Genomic DNA, 23913 nt, shown 5'->3' on the forward strand with positions numbered 1-23913 from the left:
TTACATGCAGAAATTTTAAGAAACAGACAGTACAGGAAGCCCAACACCCTAAAAGAAATATGAAAGTCTTACTTAACACCATTCACAGCACTCTTTACAAGTCAAGGTTACACCTATTCCAGTATACTTGCTTTGATATAGAGGCAATCTTTTCCACACATCACTAAATTTAAAGTAGCTCAGAATCTGGCTTAAATGTGAACCGGGTGCACCCATTTAGCTCAGCATTGTTGCCAATTTCAGGGCACGTCCCAGATAGGGATACATAGTATTTCTAGATTAGGCAAAACACAACTAGCAATTTCAGTTGCAGAGTCCAAGAGAAAAAACTACATTGAGAAAAAAATTTCTCTGTTCACATTGGAGAGTATTATTCAAGAAGACTCTTGAATTACAGCCTTCCAATACTTAAAGAGGGCTTATAAGAAAGATGAGAACAGACTTTTTAGTAGGGCTTGTTGTGATAGGACAAGGGGACTGGATTTATACTGAAAAAAAAAATATTAAGACTAGATATAAGGATGAAATTTTTTTACTATGACAGTGATGAAACACTGAACAGGTTGCCCAGAGAGGTGGTGGATGCTCCATTCCTGGAAACATTCAAGGTCACACTGGACAGGGCTCTGAGCAACCTGATCTAGTTGAAGCTGTGCCTCTCACTGGAGAGGGGCTGGACTAGGTGACCTTTACAGGCTCCTTCCAACTCAAACCATTTTATAATTCTGTATTCCACATCTGACGTACTCATGGCAGTCTTGTGTGTGCATATTCCTGTGCTATCCACAGCTAGGATGGACTGGGAAAAAATCTATCCACCAGATGGCATAGCTGGGAAGGTAGGAAGGAAAAAAATAAAAACACGAAAAAAGTACACACACTGAAGCAAAAATAAGACCATCATCTTTGCGTACTGTAACATAACATAGCTAAACCTACCCCGTGATTCTGAATACCAGTACAAGAAGGAAACACTCTTAAAACAAATTTGGCTTATTCACTTTCATGGTCACTTATCACTCTAGAGGTCTTCTAGCAAAGCTATGGAATTCTGTGTTTAAATGACCTGTAAATCTTTGCAGATTGACTCATGACAGACAATAAAAGTCAAAGTGTCTCCAAGATAGTGAGGCAGACATGTCAGAGCACCAGCATCTCCCTCATTCTTCTAGTAAAGCAACAGGAATTACTTTAAATCTGGTAGACAGTACCTGGTAGACAGAGACAAAACAAAAGAAAGCATTGCTATGTTCAGACTTTATGTATACACTTGAGTTTTACTTTCCTCCAAAGAATGGTTATTTATATATCACTAACTAGTGACAAAGTACTAGAAATTACAAGAGAAAGTGAATTCAAAAAGAGCTCTTACCATTCCTAAATTCACCACTTAACCATTGAAAAGAGGATAAGAACTTGGTATGTGCAAAAGAACATGGAAATTAAAAGCTAGTGTCCTAGAAGACAATCAACATGCATCACACTCTGGTTCAAGTAAGTCTTTATGAAACTCCCCAAATTTAACTCAAGAGTTAATCAATCTGTCTTTCAGCACTCAAAAGATCTCCAAAGTAAGTAAGTGTACATTCAAGATAAGCATACAGGCACACTCCTCGAGGACTGGGAAGATGTTCTTGATGAATTCTCCCAAGCAGCCCAGCTGTAGGCCAGTTCATACTGGTATCTCAAAAAAACGCCCCAAAACAAAATCACAATTAAACATGAAGAAAGAAAATCCAAGTAGGTAACTCCAAACAAAAGGCAAGTTAATGTGTCATATAACCTAGAAGTAATAAGGATAAAAACAGTTAGAGTAACCTAATTAAAGTAGGAGCAAGATCTCCTGACAGTTAGTATCACAGCCTAGAAACAGGTGTCACCACCCAGCAACCCAATGACAGCAGTGAAGTTTCCTGCTGCTGTGGCTTTTGATACGTATTTGCTACCTCTGAAAAATTATGCGTATCAGGCACTGAGAGGCAATTGTAGACTGTTACTCAAAGCCATACATTTCACTTAAAGCAACCAAAAGGACTAAATACATACTGCATGACAACATTTAATGAAAGCGTCTTCTTATTATTTCACTGTGCTTACATTTACACCACAAAAGCCATGTTTCCTTATCCTTTTAAGTCAAAGTTGAAGCGTGAGTAATGGAGCCAAACAACTTGCTTTGAACAATTTAAGTGGAGATAACAGTCAACAGATATTTTTCTGCGCAACCAGCGTGGGGAGGGATTCATACTCACTTTACCAGAACAGGTCAGCTAAGCAACACAGCATGAGCTCCAGAATGTGAGCTGCCAATTGTACAAAAAAAAAGAAGAAAAAAAAAAGCTTCATTGTGGAACACTACTGTTTGAACCACAGCTTAGAACGCTATATGCCAGCAGTGCAACAAATAAAAGATGTAAAAAACGAAAAATAATCCACACACAATGCGTTCCTTTAATTGCTGCAATTTTTTTCAAACAAAACCTGTAAGAATTACCTATTACATCTCAGACACAAGATGTTGTACAACACACTCCTCTATGTTAGAAGATGACAAGCAGAGAGAAAACACACCATTCCCCTTAAAAATCTTCCTAATCTCTGCTCAGTTAAAAACAGCAAAGAAAAATTACAAGCAAGGCTTGGTTCAGAAGTTGTACATACATACATCCCTAACGGTTAAAGCACTATGGAAGACAAAAAGCACAGGCTGCTCTAAGACAAGGTAAGAATCATAACCCAAAAAGCTACAAAGTAGCAACACAAGTATTTATGGTGTATATAAACTGTATGGAACACATATTTTAAAAGTCTTCAGAAAAAAAAAAAAAAGCAGAGTAATATTTAAGAGGGAACAGAACAATCCAACAAGTTGCATGCCAAAACACTGCAGAATCCCCTCCACTTAAAGCTATCTATATTTAAATAACTACACTACTGTGGAACAAGTACCTTTCAGATATATTATTTAAAGTATCTCAAAAACCCCAGAACCATAAATATGTATGTATCTTGATGTCCCCCTAAAAAGTCTGCCCTAAAAAGTCAACATTTACTCGGTTATTATTTAGTCTTAAAAGCCAACCTATTAATCTGGGTTTCAACATCCAGAAAAAGGGAGTTTTATCTGCATTAGCAATCTAAGAGAAACTTCAACTGATACCTGTTTCTTCATACTACACTACACACCTTAAATCACAAATATAAGCACAACTGTTCAAAGACTTTATATATTTTTAAATACTAATTTTGCTGCTCATAGTTTTCACATCGAAAAAGATGAGATAGAAGCTACTAACAAGTCCTTAAAGCCCTAAACCCGCTGCTTTGTAGTAACTCGGCTGAACAAAACTCAGCCTTACTAAACTTGTTTCACTTCCCGAACTATACATGCTCCATAAATTCCTTTCTATAAGCCTTCTGCAATGTGACCCAACTATCTAAGGAGTACAGCAACCAAATAAATGAACAGCGCATACCCATGCAAGTACCCCGGTCTCACCTCCAGCATACCAGCTATTTGTTGAATGTGGAAAGAAAGACTAATGGGAGAAGAGGCCCAAGACGACTAAACATTCACGACATAACTTAAATAAAAGGAAAACGCTAGCAGTAATTCCCCAGCTTCTCCAAAAACAGGCAATAAGTCAGCTTCTTCGTAACTTTAAAGGGCAAAATCACTATTTAATACACACAAAACCCTACATCACGAAAGCCACTTCTGGAGACTGCCCCGTAGGCACGCCGAGGAATGTCAGCGCACTAAATCCTTCTGCTCCCACCGACACTCACGTACACACAACCCCACACCTAACGCAGCTCGCAGACGTAATTTTACACACGGAGGACTGCGACTACAACCCAACCGGAGGGGCGGGGGTGAAAAGGCCGCTCAAGAGCTCAGCTAGCGAGGCGTCCCCAGCTCGCCCCTCAGCCCGGCAGCTGCAGCGGGGTGAAGAAGGGAAGACAGAAAACGAGGCTTTTTTTTTTTTTTTTTTCTGTTAAATAGGAAGGCAGCCAGACAGGGCGGGCACCCCCGCGCACACCAGCCCCTCCTCCCTCCGCGGGGCTGCAGGGCCGGGGCTCCGGGCACCGGCGGGACGCGCCGAGCCCGCTCCCGGCCGCCACCCCGGCCCCGCCGGGGCAGGGAAGGAGCTGCCCCCGCTTGCCCCGCACCGCACCGGCAGCCCCGGCTCTTCCCGCGGGGAGCGGCGGCGGTGCCCTCTGGCTCCCCGCGGCGCCCCGCTCACCTTCCAGCAGCCGGGTGATGAGGCTGTCCACGTTCAGCTCCCCGTCCGCCATTTTGTGGCCACCAGACTCGGTCCCGGGCGGGGAGAGGGCGGGGTGGAGGGCGCTCCACGGAGGAGGAGGAGCAGGGAGCGGCGGCCGCAGCGACAGTAGCTCCCCCCACCCCCCTCCGGCGGTCCCCGGCGGCCGCCCGGCTTCTCCCGCTCCCTCGCAGCTAAATGGGGGGACGCGGCCACCGCTCCTCCCCGCGCCTCCTCCCCTCCTCAGGAGCCGCCAGGGCGCATGTGCCGCCTCGCCCGCCGCCGCCGCTACGCGCCCCGGCAGCGCGCAGGCGCGGCGGGCTCGGCGGCGCAGGCGCGGAGCGGGCCCGGCCGTGCCCCGGTGCCCGCCGTGCGCCCGGCGTGTGCCCGCGGCCTCGGGCGGGCCGCAGGAAAGCGAGTGCTGGGAGCCTCCGCGTCACCCGAGGGTCACCCCTGCGCCTGCTGGCACCGCACCTGTGAGATCTCGCCCTTTATTAAAGATTTTAAAAAAATCTGTCATAACTGGAATGACGAGTCGTGCTCTTTAGAGTGCTCTTGTAATGCAGTTGCCAGAGAAAACTCCGTGGGTCCTGTTTCACTGCGGCTGGACCTGCTAAGAGTACTTTTTTGGTGATTTCTGGAAGTTGGTTTTTTTTTTTTTTTTTGAGATGAGCTCTCTGAAGACATGTTTACATATTTCTGTCAACAGATGCTTGCCTTGGATGGACAGAGAAGTGCTTTAAAATGTAGGTGGTGAAAGCCCACTGTGAACTCGGAGAGCAGATAAATACATGTATGTTGACAAAGTAACAAAGTGCAGATGTTCTAGAAAAAACAGACCTCTCCTTTATATGCCTAAATATAGACGTTGATGTAGAAACTTATCTCTGTGAGCTTGAACTTGAATTTTTCCATCAGTCCGTCTAAGCCAGCAAAGTCCTGCCACCTTATATAATGTCGAAACCCAGTTTTTTATCTCTTGATTAGAAGAAAATGAGTATGAGCCAAACAAAAGCAATTAGGACAAGGTGGGGCCATGATTAGGTATCAGATGATGCTAGGTGTCCAGACAGTCAGGTGAAAGAACACTCTTTTGAAATGCCTACACAGGTGGGCAGGATATATGGAAATATAACTTCAACTCACCTGCTAAAAGCACATACAGCTATCCTTTCTTGTTTTTCAAATTCTGCTAGTGGTAGTGGAAATCTAAATAAAAAGATCCTAAAATGTTTTTGTTTCATTTTTCATTAAACTAGGAAAAATAATTATTCCACTTTTTAAAAGTTCATCCTTATCCCAACTACTTTATTGCTGCCAAAACTAATAGATCTGCAGTCCCTCTTGAGCTTTTAGGAATTGTCCCAGTTTTGTTTCACACAACCGAACTGCCCTGAAGGCTATTTTAAGCCATCAAAACATCAGGTTCAGACATAATAATACATTATCGCAGAACATTCTGCATTGACAATTAAACGGGGATATGAAATTATCTTTCGCTGTGGCATAAAAATATAATTAATACATCTTCCCAAGTGCCACAGAACAATACACTTTCAGGTACACTGAGCAAAACATAATCCCCTAACAACTGTTTTTACTAGGCATGTCAGCATGTTCCAGAAACAATTCAGCAGCATATCATAACAACAAAATAATTTAATAAGCAGAGGTGCTATGAAAAAGAACTAGCTGCAAAAAATAGCTCGCTTCTTTCCATGTAGATTCTATGCCAGTGCCTTGTTTTATTGGGAACGTGGCTGGGTGACAGTTACTGCCCAGCTGTACCTGGGTTGTCAAGAGGGTGGAAGGTCACCTCACTGTGCTGCATAAGCCTGTGAAGTTTGCACCACCCTTCCTTTGTAGCTTGAGCAGGGACACAAATGTGTGTGTTTCTCCCTCAGTGGGTTAAAACTTGACGTGTCCCATTGGCATAATCCAAGTACAGTAAACAGAATTAAAAGATCAGAGAATGAGGCTCATTGTCTTCTGCCATACAGAAAGAAATAGTTAATGTGGAATGAATACATTTTCTTTGATCAAGGGTAGATGGTCAGTAATTTTTGGCATTGTACCATGCACAGATACAGGCCAAAGACAGCTTACTGGTGATTCAAGTACAAGGGGGAACTGGACTGATGCTTTGTCAAAATCTCATTAATAGTGCTCACCTTTCTAACTTGTCTTACAGTTATTTTGAAAATTCCTCTCATGTCCACCAAGATGGCTTTGCTCCTAACCTTCCCCTACTTGGTCTCAGTAAATACCCTAAATACCCCATTGTGTCAACTTTCCTCTCCTTATCCACATGCTGTTTCAAGGTCCTTTGATTTGTACTGCTCTTCTGTTCAGTCTGTCAGATCTGAAAGACAGAAATTTCCAAAGAAAAATGGCAAAACAACTATGTGTTAGCAAACGTCATTCCCTAAACTGTGACTGTGTAGACATGAGTTCTCACTTAGGCTACTGCGAATTTGAGAGTTGCTTCCCCAGCTACAGAGCACTGACTCAGCATCTCTGCTGTTACCTACTCTTTCCTGGTAACCTTATGTTGGTTCAGACAGAACTTTTGCTACTCTCTGCATTTTAAACTTAGTGCACTACATACACTTTTATGTTATTTACTATGTCATTGTAACTTTCAAAAACCATTGCCCTCCTAGGTGTGTCATCAGTTACCTGGGTAGACAGTACATGATAGTACTTTACAGCATTATCCCATCACTACTGCTCGTTTCTAATGTACTTTATCACGTTGGCAAACTGTAACTCAGGGCTAACTGCAGCTCTTACGTGGATGGGAGGGAGAGGCCAGTAGGAGCCATGTGGTTAGTTTTCCAGTGTGTAATTAGGAGCATATCCTCCCTGAGTGGCAATAGCTAAACCACTGCTGCCTCCTCAGTGCCCTTTTCCAGCTTCTTGCTTGAAACAGAAATTAGTGATCCAAATCTCCAAATCGACAGTGTATTTTCTTAGGAGAGTTTGTTTACAAGTATTTATAGATCTTGTCTCTTTAGTCAGAAATGGCAAGAAACTGTATCAAGGTAATCTCAAAATAAACAAAATCTGCAGATAAATTATCCCTGTTTTGCCCAAAAAGTGTAGATTAAGAGATAGAAGAAGAAAAACTAACAGATCCCACCGTGTAGTACTTTATGACCCTCTTTTGTTTCTCAGTATTTGCACTAAAACTGGGTAAATAGCTGGTTTTGGTTATAACCTTTTAAGACGTACAAATAAAATAATCATTCTTCTACACTGAGCTAAAACCAAGACTTTCTCAACCTTCCTGAGAAATTAAGGAGAAGGAGAGTCCCAGAGTAGCCAGTGGATTGCATTTGGAGTCAAGGATGTGAAGAACTCTTCTCTGAGCTGCTGCATCCATACTGGTTCTCTTGGTATCCCTGCTTGGAACTGCAACACTTGGTATAATAATTAAATACCCAATGGCCCAGGGACTCAAGTCTGGGTCTGTGTCCAGTGAATGCCCCGTAGTGCTGTTCTGTCTCTCTTGATATAGCTTTTGTTTGAAACACATCATGAGGTCTTTGATTGATACACAAACGCTTTGGCAATAGGATTTTTTGAAGAACAAGATTGTTTTGTAGATTAATACTGACCCTTGACTCCTGTGAATGTAGTTATGCCATCATTGCCTTTTATGCATATTTAAAGGCAGGGTTGGTCAGGTCTAGATGTTCCCAAGAAACAAATTGTTTATGTCAAGAACCAATGCTGAAACAGTTTTAAAAATTAGAATAGCTATACTAAGACCTATATTGAAATCTTGTTTCTTAAAAAAGAGCACCCCCCCTGCCCTATTCTGACATCTCCCAGGTGGGTTAGAGAGTCTGGAAGGCAGGAGAGAGCCTCCTGGGAGCTGCATGCAAAATAAGGACAAGGTGAGGCATAACCATGGGTATGTATCAACAGGTTACTTCATCTCTCTGTGTCACACTTAAAAGTGTGAGAAGGGTTGTTTTATTTTATTTTCTTTAAATTATGTTTATTAGCATGTGATACAATTTCAGTTCCCCTGACAGCCTGTCCTACTGCCCACAAACTGTGAGAAATACACAACACTTGCTGAGGCGTTACTCCCCAAGTGAGGAAGGGGGATGGACTTCTGAAGCAAAACAAGGAAAATAATTTGGGCCTGCAAGATCTGCAGTTTGCAGAATGTCAATCAAGCTTACTATTACTCTGCTTTGGAGAGAAAAAAATCTTCTGTTACTGTTTCCCAGGAAGAAACAGCTGCAAGAACTGAAAGTGTCTGCATCTATTTTCCTCGGCAAACATGGGAATATTTAGTTTCAGCAAAACCAGATGGTTTACGCCCTGTGAATATGCTGGCATTTGACACCAGCAGCCAGTTTCACAAAGTGCATGCAGAGAGTTAGAAAGAACTCCTTTAAACTCTGGGACCTGACACAAGAAATGAAAGCTCTGAAGGCAGAAATAACAGATTGACAAAACCCCCAACCTATATCCAGGGATCTCCAAGTGCTCTCTAAATATCAATAATCAGACTATGAAGTGATTAAATTTTGACACACATTTCTCACAGAGGGTTACACTTAAAATGAGAAGGTAAATAAGTTCCTCCAGGTTATGTGGTGAGTCACAGTCTGGTCTCCTGCATGCTCTGACTGTCCATGTCTCTTCTTGTTAATGTGTCTCCAGTGTACTGTGTCCTCAGCCATATTCCCAGGACACAGTTTTTAAATGTGAAACCATTACAGTTAATAGCACAGGGACAGGATTGCAGTGTATGCAGCATAGATCACCGTAGATGGGGCATCTGAGTGCTCTGTGGGCAATTTATAATGTGCTAAAGAGATTTATGAGCAGCCCTCAAACCTCTTGCTAGTGGCAGTTGCAGTGGGTGTTAAGTGACTGAAGATTCTTAATTATTTGATGATTTTTATTGATTTGTGTTGTTATTGCTTAACATGACTCTGTAGTAACAAGGCATCTATCAATCTGAAAGTGTTTTCCAGCCAGTGAATTATTCAAGTGTGTGATTCTTAGAGGTAAACTGTTCTGTTGGACTGCTGGGAGGCTGATTTGCTCAAGAGTACTCACACCTTGCAGGGCAAGGCTACGGGAGCTTTGGGCATCAAAGTCACTGATGGATGCAGCACAAGTTCCTGAGCCAAACCCGCCCCTGCTGACTAACTCCCTGTTGTCTGCTGCATGTAAAAGCAGCCTTGGGAAGGATTGCTTTTTACCTGCAATTTCAGGGGGAACTTTCCCACTAAAGCATTTTCTGGACAACTTTGTGAAATATGTATTTACTGTGAATCACTAGGTATTGCTTCTTCTTAGACCTACAGCCATGAGCCCTAAAGGGATTCTAGTCCTGGATCAGGAGACAGCAAAGGCCTGCACTATCTCCTTCAGTTTCCTGGAGAAGAGTTGTGCAGTGCTCCAGTTTATCCCATCGTCTGCATGATGGAGGGTGTGCCACCGAGCACACCTGTCCTGCAGTTGAGGCAATGCTATAATTTAATATACTTCATGATCAGCATTTTGAGAGTTTGAATTTGCTATTTCTCCATTATGTAATTACATAATAATAATAATTTAACTAACATAATGTACGTGGCGTTTTGCTGTTGCTTCTTATGTAAATTAGAGATATTTAGCAATACGTTGCAAAATGGATATGTGTATTTCAGACTGAGATCTAAGAGGTTACCTTGATTCAGAATGAAATACAAAGAAGCTGTTGGAAAGACCTATTTTATAAAGAAATAACTATTTAATTATAACTCTCATCCCATGGCTTACTCACTAACATAGAAACTGCAGAACTTCAACGAGTTTAAATTTTTTTAAAAAGACCAAACAAAACCCGTCTGTACTTCTGTCTTTTTAAAGAAATTCAGATACTTAAATGTAGGTTCAGAAACTGAAATTATATACAAATGGGGAATTTGAGGTTGAATTTTGAAAAAGCAGTGTGAACAACTAACTAAACATTAAGGAAATAGCTAATCTTTAGGTAGGAAAGAACACTTATTTTAGTCGTTAATCTGCTCAGAAGAAGCAGAGACACTCTATATTTAAAGTACACTCCAGAAGAACTAAAAAGAAATTTAAAGTAAAATTTAGATATCAAAATATATCAGACAGCTTGACTTCTACCCAATTGTAACAAACACTTCTCATTCCTATTAAATTATGCAGCATTTTTATTATCTATTAAGTAACCTAATTTAACCCTGTTGTTCCAAAAATAGTTCACTTGCATACAGTACAGCTCAGAAGAACAGGAGATGGGGAGACCACAGCAGTGAGTCACACTGACAGGTTTAGGCCTTGAGTCAGCAAAACCTGGCCTTACTCTCAAAGCCTGGATGGGCTTGATTCAGAGGAGGCCATAGCTGTCATTTGTGTTTGGGGGTTGTACACCATGGTCTCCCAAAAGCGTGTCCCAGGTCTGCAGACACACACATGGCTGTGGTGGCCACACTGTGCTTTCCCTGGTGGCAGCACTGGCTGCAGGTGGTCATTCCAAGCTCCTGCTCTCCCTCCCCACTGTGATTTGCCCCCCTTGCCACCGTGCTGATGTGTCTGTGGGATTGCACTGAAAGTCAGGTGCCTGCAGTGATCCAGATGAATAAAACTCCCTCTGGCTCTCTGGAAAGCAGCAGCTTTAACCCGTGTTGCTCTGGGTGATCTGGTGTATAGCACACCTCCCAAAGACACGTCTCAGCCCGGCTGAAGACTGGAGACTGTGGTATGAGGCTGAAACTGGCAGTGGCTGCTGGTGGAGGGGGCTGGCTGAGCTGTCCCCGAGAGCGATGGTGTGGGGTGGCTATACCATCAGTGGGCTAGCAGGGAGGCTACAGCCCCCAGCTGCGGCTCTCACATCCTACTGAGTCATCCCATGACTCCAGATAAGCCATGTGCATTATCGTGCCTCAGCCTGCCACCTGCAAATCAGTGATAACAAAATTTAAATAATTCAGAAGAATGTAGCAAGGCTTAGTGGAGGTTTGTAATACGTTTTGGACTCGTTACATACAGTAGAGTGGAATTTAAGGTATTGCTGTTACGGAGTGTGTTGCTAGTAGTGCTGTCTTCCTTTAATAATCCCTGCAAACTCCCTGTCTTCCTACTTTCATTACCAGTGAAATGTGGCTTTGGTGTCATTGTGTTGCTTGGACACCTTCTAATTTAAATTTCATGTTTTGATTTCTGGGTGATAACTTCAAACACCAATTTTCTTCTGCTACGCTATGCAGCCTTTTGCTCATTTTAATGAAACCTAGCAACCGTAATGTAAATTGGAAATAACTACAGCCCATTAGACTATTGAAATCCCTGAAGATTTGAATTATTCACTATTAACAGAACTTGTATAATTATAGGTTAAGATATCACTTAGGCATTTAGCATACATCAGCTCCACTGTTAATTTTTAGCTCTTGATCTGTATTAGTAACCTCAGCTTGCTAAATTAAAGGATATGCCTCCAATTAGCCTAAATTTAACATTCAAGAACACATCTCTGGTGGGATGATGCTTATAAGTTTAGACTATCCAGGCAATTTCAACTGATCTACTAAGTCTCTATCACAAGTGGAAGAGAAAACATTTTCTTGCAAACACTTCTGTGACTTTCACAGGGGTAAAAGAAAAAAGGACAGAGCTGCATTTTGTGTAAAGTCCAAAGCCAGAAGTGTGACAAGCATTGCAGCCCTCTGCCCCTGTAGGAATCCCCAAAAAAAAGTTTGTACCTGGGACAGAGGCAGTTTTGTCATTGAATGAGGCATCAGAAACCAAAACACTTAGTCTGAGGCAACAGGAAAGCATTGAGATACATAGAGAGAGAGAAAAAAAGAGAGAGCAGTGACACTTAGCAAAAAACCCCCAAGCCAAACCAAACTAACGCTGTAAACGACAAACCAGCAAAAAGCTATTACTTTTCCCCAAGAACTTTGGCTGTGTTTAACACTGTGGGGCTGGGTAGGACACTTCTGTTTGTGCACTGTAGATGTTAGCTGTGTAATGCAGGGCAGGCAGTTGTGGCACCTGTGTGAGGTGTGGTCCTCGCAGAGTTTGGTGCTCTGTAAACAACACTCTGCACAAGCTGAGTTTCAGAGCTAAGCAGTGCAAGTCCCTCATTCAAAGCTGAGCTTCTTCTTTGGTATTGTCCCCAAGAATCACAAAAATTAATTACTTTCTTGAGCAACTTCTTTCCAATTAAATGACCAGAAAAGTTAGTGTGACAGAGTTAAAATCTCATGTACTCATCCTTTAAAATAAAAGCACTTTCTGATCAGAGTAAACTGTAATTGGCTGGGATCTTAATAACAGGCTTTCAGCCACCACTGGGTAGTTTTAACTCCTTCCTGAGAGTCAGAAACACGCTGCAGTACTTTGATAAGACTCAACATTTGTCTTTTTTCTTCCGAGGGCAGTGAGATGACTTTCTCTTTGCTAGTGTATAAATTAACTCTTCCACCAGGAAGGAAAGATTCCTGGTAACCATCTGTGTATTTTTCGTACCATTTGGTACCTGCTTTAGATGATTAGCTTGCACTACATAGTCCTAGGTAATCACACTTCCACTTCTGGAAAGCCCTTTTAAAATATGTAGCTAGAAAATGGTTTAGGCTTCAAAGCAAATGATGAGTCTGTTCACACATGCTGGTCAGAAGTTGGAATAGAATCTTAAAGCTTTTGTCTTGGCCAACACTGAGAAAAAATAGGTTTTGACAGTGTCCTCTCTTATATCCATAAATTCAATAAAATAAAATTCAGTAAACATGAGTGATCTTGGTAATGAGGAGAAATGCAGGGCACTTTGTAGCTGTATAATTGTGTCATAAGTATAATTCAAAAAATGGTTGCTAATATTGATGAGTGTCTCCATAGGAAAGCTCTGGGTGATAAGAAATCCTCTTCCTGGGAAATCTGCTTATAAACTTATAATGGCAACCATTACAGAGAAGGGAAAAAGCACTAAACTGGAAAATGCTATTAAGAATGTAATAGAACCCAAATTATTCAAAGCTTAGTCATGACATTCATTCAGCTAAACTTGTTGCAAAGTGTGGATTTTATTGGAAACAATTGAAATCAAAAGATTATACTACTAATACCTAACTTTAGTGTACCCAGAACAAATGAAACCGAAAAAAGAACATTTTCAGCTCACAGCACAATGAGGATTTTTCCAGGGTTTGTTTTTTTCACTTAGGAAATTGGACCATGTTATATAAAACCTCTTGTCATGTTAAGCAGTCACTGTAGTATGTACATCTTTTTAATTAGACTTCCAAAATTATGGGGGTGCCTCACTCCTTAGACAGTTCCTTCTGGCCATGCCAAATTCCAAAATCTTAATGCCTGTAGTTGTCCTACCAGCCTCCAAATGAAGGCTTTGGTTGGTGAATCTCAGATTTGTGACATCCCCCACGTGCTTGCAGTCATTTCAGAACATCCAGGGGTGGTCCAGCACAGGCAGTACTGATACTCCAACTCCTTTGTTTCATGAGGCTCCTTGAACTCATCATTCCTTTGGCTGTATTGCTTGCCCCTGATGCCAGGATTATTTGTGTCCTACGTCAAGTAGATGCCATCTAATATAAAATCCATTAACAGCTCTGAGAGCAAGGACCGAAGCTGAGGTGCCTGACTAATTCAAGGCAGCTCACTGATGAGCACGTGGGATTTTTCATCACCCTTTGGAGGCTGCTTATTCTACTCTGTGGTTGCTGGGAATGCCTGTATGCCTGACTCGAGTGCTTTGAATCACCCTACATGGACAGGGACTGACTTCTCAGCCCTTGCAATGTCTCAGTAGAGCTGCCTTAGCAGTCTGGCCTCCTCCTCTGCCTCTCCTTGTGTGGGTTTATGCCTGAACCCTTGCAGATTCCTCTTTAAAACTGTCAAATGTTTAAGGAGTTTGGATTTCTCTCATCTACTCTGGAATTTTGCCTTTAATTACTTAGAACAAAGACTTTTCCCATTCTAATTAAACACCTCTTGCCTCAAGTGCCGACTATCCGTGCCTTTGCACGATCATTTACTTTCAAGATTTTGAAAGTATTTTTCACTTGCATGCTCCAGATGGCTTGCCAGTGACAACATTCATGCATTTAGTTCTTTTCTCTCATTAAGCCTGTGGATTTTCAAAATATTTCTGGAATGCAATCTTACAGTTTTCTCTCTCTCTTATTTTTTTTTCTTTTGCCCTTTTCAACCCAAATGCAAGAAAAAGTACAAAATAGGTGTTTTCATGTCTGACTTGATGTTGATTCTTTTTGGATAGGGGAAGAGTGGAAAGGGTACAGGCAGAACTTATTTAAATTAGTGATGTCAACAGTCAGAAGTACAACAGGCAGGTACAGTACTGCTCAGTTGCTGTAATTCTTTAAATCTGACCTCCTGCCTAGCCTTCCTGGGCACACCTGCTCTGTGAATTGGAAGAATGAGCCAAGCTATCAACAACCCGAGCTGGTAAGGCTTCCTCACACAGCATCACAGAGACTCAGTCTAGCCACAGCTGCCCATCCACAGACAAGGAAACAGTATCCTGCAGCTGGGTAAGGCAGCCAGAGCCAGCAGCTGTATGGGGCGAGGGAGAACCTGCTCCGTGCAGGACGCAGCCTGCCTGGTGTCCCATAACATCTTCTCTTAAATCCCTTTTGTCCCAGCTGCACCCATGCACCAATTAGTGAGGAAGTTAGAGCTGCCATGAGTTATGCAGGAGAGAGTGAAAAGTCATATAGATGTGCAAGTAAGTAGGAGTAGGACAGGCAGGACTAATTTTTCGCATGTTTTTGTACTTCCCAGGGTGTTGCTTGTCTCATCACACCGCTCTCTGCTGGCGGGGGAATCCCATTAATGCAGCCTTTCTCTAAAGGATCAGGCCTGATCCTCCCTCCAAAAGGCTGGCATCCTTGTGCTGACTTGAACTGGGTGAGAGTCAGACCCACCGTGTGGCTGGGGAAGGGGAGGTTTCGGAAAACAAATTATACATTGTTAAGTGGTTAGAAGACACGCTGATTTAAATAAGCACTTAGCTCCCATTTACGCTTGAAAGTTTTGTCCTGCTGGTAGAGTTCTGCCAGTAAACTCCTCCTACATAATTAGAGGCTTTTTGCCTATAAGATGCATTCCAGTCTGGCAAGTGATATAAGCCATAACACCAAAACCACCACTTTTTTTTTTTTTTTTTTTTTTTTTACTTTTCTTTTCTTTTTTTTTTTTTTTTTGCTGGTATAATTGTGTCTGTGTAAGGGCTTTTGTTGAAGCAGTTATGTCTTAAAACCACCCTACAAAACACAAAACCTTCAAGCACAAACTGGAGCCTTGTCTACCCAGCCAGATGTTACCGTGCTTTAAATACAGTTATGGAAAATCAAGGTAAAGTTGTTAGAACGTGCTGACCACAAATGAACAGTCATCAGAGATTAAGTTAAATCCCACTCAGCACTATATGAGCTAACCATATATGCAGAGTGGTATAATCTAATTTGACTTTTTCATAGCTGTGGTTGGACAGGGACTGTTCGGCTTGCTTTAAACTGTATTAAATTTTAATAGGGCCAGAGTGAAATCTGCTTTATTCCAGTTTATTTTTCACTAGCATTATAACATATTTATTCTGACATCCATTACTTTGGTTCTCATCTCAATTAAGTGTGTTAAGCATTCTTCCTTTTAGGCTTTCATATTTATTTTCCATTTTTTTGATACCATGAACTCTAAGCATATCTGAGATCCCAATGGGAAAGAAATGTCTGTCACTTTGATACTCCTCTGAATCTTTAAATGCAGACCCCCTAAAATTTTTTTCATCGCCTAAGTGAAACTATTTTCAAGCATTAATATAGCAGATTATCAATACAAATGACAATAAATCTTCTTAGCTGAATATCACTTTCTAAAGGATGTCATTAGGTACACTCAGATTCATTTTCCCCAGTAGACAGTAATTTGGTCTTGCATTTCTAACAGTCTACCACATTTTAATTATTTTTCTTTCACATGAATGCTGCTAGCTTTCCCCAACAATGCTAATGCTGCCCTTCAGAAAACAATGACAAGTTTTTATAATTGGCAAGGCTAGGTCCTGAAGAAGTCACAGAAACTTATTTATTAGGCCCCATAGAAAATCAATACTATCTTACACATGCAGTGCAAGTTTCACTCACTGATACCCAAAGTCCATCTGCTAATGAAGGACTGGAGCCAGATTTGCCCTGGAATCAATCACAGTTTGTTACTGCATTCAGAGGAGGTAGATTTAGGCCTATACTAAGTAAAAGAGAAACCTAGTTTTTCTCTGAGGTGCAATTAATTCTGCAGTGTGATGTGGACCAGAGCAACCAGCCCTGCTTATTTCCCAGGCACGAGAATGCCCATGACCATGCTGTAAGTACCAGCTAACAGTGTGACCAGGGAACAGTTTGTTAAGCAACAGTCAAAGCAGGAAATGCACAATGCTATATCCTGGTGATTCCACTGGCAAATGGGACTGGACAACGTAAATAGCCAAGCTGGAATTAAACCAGGCATTGTATCTTTCTTACAGAAAGCACTGGGGCTTTCCTGCTTGCCACAGAGAGGGTTTGTTCCTCATCCCAGGCAGGTATTGTGGCTCATGATGCATTCGTACTGCGTCTGGCAAAGAGAGTCTGTTGTGTCACTGTGACCTCTGTAGGACTTTACGTGATGATAATCCTTGGAGAGATCCCTGCCACCAGCACTTAAAGCTACAGAAAGGACGAACTGAAAGGCTGAACCAGGAACCAGGAGTGCAGTAGAGCACTGGCACATGCTTTCAGTCATGGGATACTAAATAGACGCAGTGACTGAGGTTTTCAGAGGACCATGAGAAAGTTAAACACTTGGATATACTTTTCATTGTTTTTTGCCTGCAAAAACAGTGAAGGACTACTGGCTGATGTTCCACTTCAGGCCAGAGCCTCACACTGAAATAATGAAATTCTTGCTTCACTACTCAAGCAAACAGACCCAAGAGCATTTTTTCTAAACACAAACAAAAGCAAATGCAATTTTGTTGCTGGCACACAGCCTCCATGGGTATTGCACCCATTACTTTTGCTTTGGTGGCTAGCTGAAAGCAAACACATACGAGCCTACATAGCTGTTTAAGGTCAATCCTGCCAGGCTAACAGTAGGGTTTTCTCTGACCATCTATTTATCACCTGTCATTGTCATCTGTATCACCACAGGAGAGTATCATCTCCTCTTTGCTCTAAGTGTTTACTGTTATCCTCTGCAGCACCAATTGATTTCCCAGTACAGATAATAATAAACACCCAAACAGTTACATAATCCACCTGCAATTTTCCAAGAGAGGACATAAAAAATTATGCCTGTGAAAAGCAGAAACTTTCATCTTCAAAGAATACTGTGTAATTTTGGGAAATAGCCTTAAATGTGTAATTCAAGTGTAGAAGTGGGAACTACACAATTCCAAAGATTCATTAGTGGTTATGTATCTTTTAGCTCCAGGCCACTGTGTGAATCAGGACCAGGTGAGTAGTAACAGAAAGTTGTTACTACCTGGCAGACGAGAGGAGAAGACGTGGTGTTCCATCCCACTCAGGTTTTTCATGGGCTGCTGACCACAATACAAAGACCCTGGACTGAACAATGTGCACAGATTAATCATCTGACTCTGATCTGGGAATAATCCCTTCTGATTGGAGTAGATAAGCAATTGCCCTGCATGGCAAGTAGTCTTACCACTGCCCTTTCTGCACTTATTGTATGAAAAATGAGGACAGGCAGACCTGTAGGCAGTGCAAATTGTCCATTTGGGTCATTGATTTCAGAGTGATTACCATCGCCTGTGCTGCTGAGGAGCTGGCCCAACAGGGTTTATATACGTTGATGGAAGCCAGCAGATTTTTTGTGAGCATTACATACATTTTTTATATATGTCTACTGTGATTAATTCTCCCATCTTTTAAAGGAAACAAAATATGTTTCTCAAATCACTTGCAATCAATCAATATCCAATGCATTGGATTTTTTCCACCCTCTTGCTATACCAGATTTCACTAATTTTACAGCGCATTTGAGTAAAACACATGGGTTTAGATTTTTTATAGTGCCTTATGGTATTTTTGCTGGGAAAGTACTTTCAAAGTGGGGTGGGGTTTTTTTCTTTTCTTTTTTTTCTGTGTGTGCATTCATTAATCCAGTCTCAAATTCTGATATTTCTGTCCTTTTCAACATTTGATAGATAAGAACAGGACATACTACAGTACACTCAGAATTCCCATTTTACTGTAATCTTTTAATTTGCCTCTATAAATCACATAACCCATTCTGCTTCTGGTGGAAGATACGTGTCCCCAACAAATGATACGCCAGGTATTAGTGGTATTAAAATCTAAGAACTCTAAACTCCAACCTAATAAAAAGTACACCTGTCATTACATATTTCAATACATGGGCAGAACACCTTTTTTAACTGTCTTGAAGGAAGCAGCACAGGTGCAGTCTCATGCTTAAGAACAGCCATTTCTGCTCCTTCACATCACACGAACAGCAGAAAATAGCTGGTGTGATTAATGAGATGAACTAAGACCTTCTCCAACCTGATTTGAGTATTTAGTTAGTCAAAGCAGTTGTTTACTTCCCATATGACAAAGCAACAGGAGTTACTATAATTAATAAAAAGTAATAATAAATAATTTTGAGAATATGAGCTTTATGAATGTTTACTGAATGTTTTAACAAACAGATGAAAAAACCCCAAACTCCTCCAAACATGAATACAAAACCCATGTTTCCCTGCCCTGGCTTTCTGGATGTGAGCCGTAATGCCCCAGTGGCTCAGCTCTGCTCCAGTGTAGGCAAGAGGAGGGAACACCAAACCCACGTGAATGAGGCTGCTGGCCAAACTCCCCATTTGTAGCACGCCTCTGAGGCACGCACACCCACGGAGCTGTGGGTGTGTTTTCAGTGCTGTAGGGCACCCAGACAAGCTGGGGAGAGAGCCTGGGCAAGAGGAAGATTTGCATCTCCCCATGGAGAACATGGGGTGGCGACAGACCTGACATGGGGGCCATGTCTCATGGCTGGCTCACGGCCTGCACTGTTGTCAACCTGAGCAGCACAGGCCAGCCTGGTAAAACAGCACCATGTTTACCCTTTGGTATTTCTAAATGAGATCCTCTAATGTCTCTTTTCCATCTCTGCCATTTCATGTTTATGGGGTGCCACGTACCTTCTCACCTGCCTAGAGCCTTCAACACACAAGACAAAAAATAAAACCCCAAAGCATCTCATCCCAGCCATAGAGCTATGCAGTTTCTCAGCATTTACTTGGTTCTTTTTTCAGCAAAGAAATGTTACTCTGGGGGAGAGGCACAGGGACCTATGTCAAACTGGCAGATCACACATAGCCTCCCAAAAGCTTTTCTGTTGCTGAGTACCCTACTTCTGTAGGGGCTTAGCAGCCCAGACTCCTGAAGGAGGATTTACTCAAGTAACATGTCACTTTTCCCAACAGTATTTTCTCTTGCAAACACCCATCTTGTCAATGAGCAATTCCATAACCATTAGTGACTCTGGCTTCACAGTGGACCAAATATATGTTTTGTGTGCTTGAAGAAGATTTGGTGCTTTTGACTGGAGCTGCAAATAAAATTCACTGAAACACAGAACCAACTTTGGCTCCAAGGAAAAAAGTTCAGTGAAGTAAAAGTTTGGTGATTGTAATGGAGGTTAAAGTTATTTGACCTGGGTTGAATTTCAGCTTGAAAGAAGGGCAAATTGAGAACTTGCAAAGACTTGAAGAATAATTCCATAAACAGAAAAGGTACTTTATCAGATAAGCATTCCCATTAATTTTTATTCAGTCTCATTCAAGAAAGTTATTTTTTTGGTGCCAACAGATTATGTTAAGATTAGTTCTGAACTCCTACAGAAAGTGGTTGGCTGTCTCTGTTTCTGAGCCATGACTGAATCCTCAATGAGGAGAGGACAAAAGAGAGGTTTTATGGCACAACAGCAGACAAATGAAGAGCCTACAATCCTGGGAGGAGACTGATAGGGGCAGGCCTGAGGAGAGGCAAAAGCATCACCATTTGCCTATCAAGGGTAGTCTGAGGTAGGGGAAAGTAGTAGGTAGGTCTTTCTTTCAAGGTTTGATGTGGACAGGAGAACCTTACAGGCAGCTGCCCAAGCTCTTAGTGCAGAGGCCTTCTCTTCCAGAAACAGGCAAGGTCCTATCTGTGGCCTTGCCATAGAAAATACATGAAAAATAATATAAATAGTATCCACTTGTACATTGGGATTAAAGAGAGAGAGCTGTGACATAGTGCTGATTAGCACATGACTTTATTCTGCTTTTTTGCTTTGCTCTTCTTTTACTGAAGTTCTCCACTATTTTTACTACTCCCTCTCTCTCATTCAAGCTGTGTTTGAGAAACCATTCCTCTCCATGGACTACAGCAGGCTTTGGATCAAATCCTACAATACATTTGCAGCTTGTTGAATTACTAAACATACTTGCTTCACAATCTTTGTGCTATATATTGCTTCATCAGATGAAACAATGATAAAATTTGATCCTATGGTCTAATTCCAAGGAAGGCAAACACTTTACCCTAGTCAGAACTAGCATGCCAGCTCAGCTTTTGAGTCCTTTGGAAATCTGGGCTCCTCTAAGCCCGGGCTTTCACTGCTGGTAGGTGGCCAGATTTACAATACAATAAATTACCTGCTCCTGGAGAGAATTTTAATCAGATAAATGCAGTGATTTCTTTATACTGTCTGGAGGCAGTCTCTGAAAAAAAAAGTATACAGCCTGATGTGACTGATTTAGTGTTATTTTATAGACATACATGCATTCTCTATGATGGCTTACTTTTAAGAATGTTTGTTTTTTGAATAGCAATCTCTGTATTACTATCACTATTAATCCAGGAAAAGGAAATTTGTGGCTCACAGTCCCTTGTCCATATGAGTCCTCACTCCCAGTACACTGAAAGCTTGAGGTGAGTCTAAATTTATGGCTCATCAAAGCCCATTAAGTATGGGAAAGGTTTTTTCTCTTCTGATTTAACCTAGTAAGTAACCATAAAGAAGCCTAGAAGGAGAAAAAATGGTTCAGCATAGGTTTCTCTGCAGCAAACACTCAAAGACTGTGAAAACACTATAACAGTATCACTACTAGAAGATAAAGCTGGCATAAAGAAATAATATATATTTCAATGTTGCAAACAGTGAGGTTAAAAAATTAATTAAAGAACCTTGCCCATATACAAAAGATGGTAGGCTAGTCTAGCCTCAAACCTGTAAGTGTGAAAAAGATTTGAGGTTTAAAATTAGTGTCTCAGCTGGTGCTTTGGAAAAAGACTTTTGACCAATAATTAAATTAGTAAAATCATGAGTTAAGTTGTTTGGGGTTTTGGGGGATTTTTTTGGTTGGCTGGGTTTTTGTTTGTTTGCTTGCTTTTGGTTGTAGGGTTTTTTTGGTTGGTTGGTTTGGTTTTTTTGGTTTTGTTAAACTACTAAAATACTGTACCTGCCTTTAGACACCAAAACTGCCTCTGTGTGAGAGAAACTAAGCGCCCACAACCATAACATGATGGCCGCTTCTGCAGCTTTGTCAAGGAGATCCCACCTGCAGGGGCTAGGGAAAGCTCCTGCTCGGGGTTCTCAAGCTAGGACTATAATAAGTACATGGAGACTTTGATATGCCTGTCTTTCTTTCCTTCCCCCTTCCTTTTCTTATTAGCTTTGGTATCAAAGACCTTCACCCTGTAACACTTGTTACTTGGACTTCGGAGTAAACGCATTCAGTCCCCATGAAACCCTACAGAGAGCACACTGCAAGTGGGTTGAGTGAGCAGGGAAGCACACTCAGCCACAAACAACTCTCATGCCTGTAACAATTCCTCCTAACTGCATCTGAACATCTGTCATTCATCACTCTCTTTATATTTGCTAGCAGCTTTAGGAATATCTAGGCCACTAGGCAGATTTTCTATTCAAAACCTGTGGCCCAAATTCTTAAGAACACACATTATATCCCCTTAAAAGGACAAAGAGGAGTGTGTCTGCTTGTTTACATTTGTTTAGAAAGCAGAGCCAATGAGCTAAATTATGATGCATTGGCATAAGAAACAGTGGAATCTGCTTGAATAAGACAAAGAGTACCAATATATTTCTGTTTTCTGATCAGTACCTGCCCTGCATTCAACACGCCTTATGATGGTTAATTCATTCAAAAGTATAAATAGTACAAACTAGGGGATCGAGCCTAGAAGCCAGCAGCTGTGTCCCCTGCCTCCTCACATCCAAAATGCCTCATGTTAAAGAAGACTGCAGCACAGCTACTTAATTGTTCAGCCATTTAAAGGGCAACAAAACCAGTCAAGCTTTTCTGAACCCTAGTCTTACATTGGCTGTCAGTTCTCTAAAAAGCATCTTTTCACCTTAGAACACAGTCCAGAACAGTAAGAGACTCCACAGTGAAGCCTCACATACAGGAGCATTTAATGAAACTAACACCCAATGGTATAAGAAAGACAAATTGTGTATTTCAATTTGATTGAGAACACCCTAGGGCCACTGGAGTGGAAGGATTTTTTATACTGATGGCATGGGCTGGGAGTGTGCTCACCTGGTTCTGTTCCCTGGCCTTAGCTAACAACTTCTAGCATCACCTTGGGCACACTCATTATCTCCAGGTTACATTTAGAAAAATCCCATGAATGGCTTTCCAAAGCTGGGGCTTTTTTGCAGAATTCTGGATGATGTGAAATGATTAAATCAGGATTAATGGTGTTTCTAAAAATACTTGTGCAGCACAGGTTGTTCGGTCCGATGCAGGAAAAAAGGTTAAATTATACAACATAAGCAGACGTTCAGCTTAGATGATCGTAACAGTCCCTGATGGACTTAATATCCATGAATCAATGTATGACAGGGGATAATTGCAGTGGGACATTATGTGTTTACTGATTCCAGCCTTTTTAAAACCTTTTTCCTTTCTTTTCTTTGAAGCTCAGACACTGACGATTATTCTAGTCTGAATCACAGAATGATTTGCTTTGGGAGGGACCTTAAAGATCATTGAGTTCCAGCCGCCCTGCTATGGGCAGGAGGACACCTTCCACTAGACCAAGTTGCTCAGAGCCTCATCCAGCCTGGCCCTTGAACACTACAAGGATTGGGCATCCATCTCTGGGCAATCTGTTCCAGTGCCTGCCCACCCTCACTGTAAAGAATTTCTTCCTAAAATCTAATCTAAATCTGCCCTCTTTCAGTTTAAAGCCCTTCTCCCTCGTCCTATCACTTAAAAAGATTAAAATCTTAAGAGGTTAATGGCTTGATCCTGCAAGGCAAACTTTTTAAAATATGGTAGATTAGAAGAATTCTTTGTCAAAAACACACAGAGTAGCTGCCTTTGACAAAAGAAACTGTTTTCAGTGTGAGCTTTAATTTTGACTGTTCGTCAAAAGTAGATAACTCAGTGCTGACTTAAGGCAGTGGCAAAGCTTCCACATGACTTCAGTGACCCAACCCTTCGCCACTGCTCTTATTCCATCCACCCAGCACAATGAGTCAACTGATTGCATTTAGGAATTTGCTGTACACCTGCAATTTATTGTGCTGTCATCTCAGAAAGAAGTAC

General features: G+C 41.6%; 1 protein-coding gene across 5 annotated transcripts in view; it reads right to left on the bottom strand.

Annotated features, from left to right (window-relative positions):
• PPP1CB (protein phosphatase 1 catalytic subunit beta) overlaps positions 1 to 23913 on the bottom strand; it is a 57174-nt gene that overhangs the window by 25818 nt on the left and 7443 nt on the right. Inside the window, exons 1-2 of one of the 5 annotated variants that reach the window (XM_082302793.1) lie at positions 3500 to 3646; positions 2253 to 2303 (exon numbers count right to left, since the gene is read on the bottom strand). The exons of 2 other annotated variants lie outside the window; for them this stretch is intronic. Coding sequence is in view for 1 of the 3 variants with exons in the window: in XM_082302790.1 (XP_082158916.1) it covers positions 4248 to 4299 (52 nt within the window). In the remaining 2 variants the exon portion in view is untranslated. Of the gene's footprint in view, positions 1 to 2252; positions 2304 to 3499; positions 3653 to 4247; positions 4511 to 23913 lie in introns of those variants that run through there. 2 more of the 5 variants (XM_082302790.1, XM_082302794.1) reach the window with 2 other exon arrangements.

This window comes from Coloeus monedula (assembly GCF_965178545.1).
Source record: "Coloeus monedula genome assembly, chromosome: 2".
NCBI lineage: Eukaryota > Metazoa > Chordata > Aves > Passeriformes > Corvidae > Coloeus > Coloeus monedula.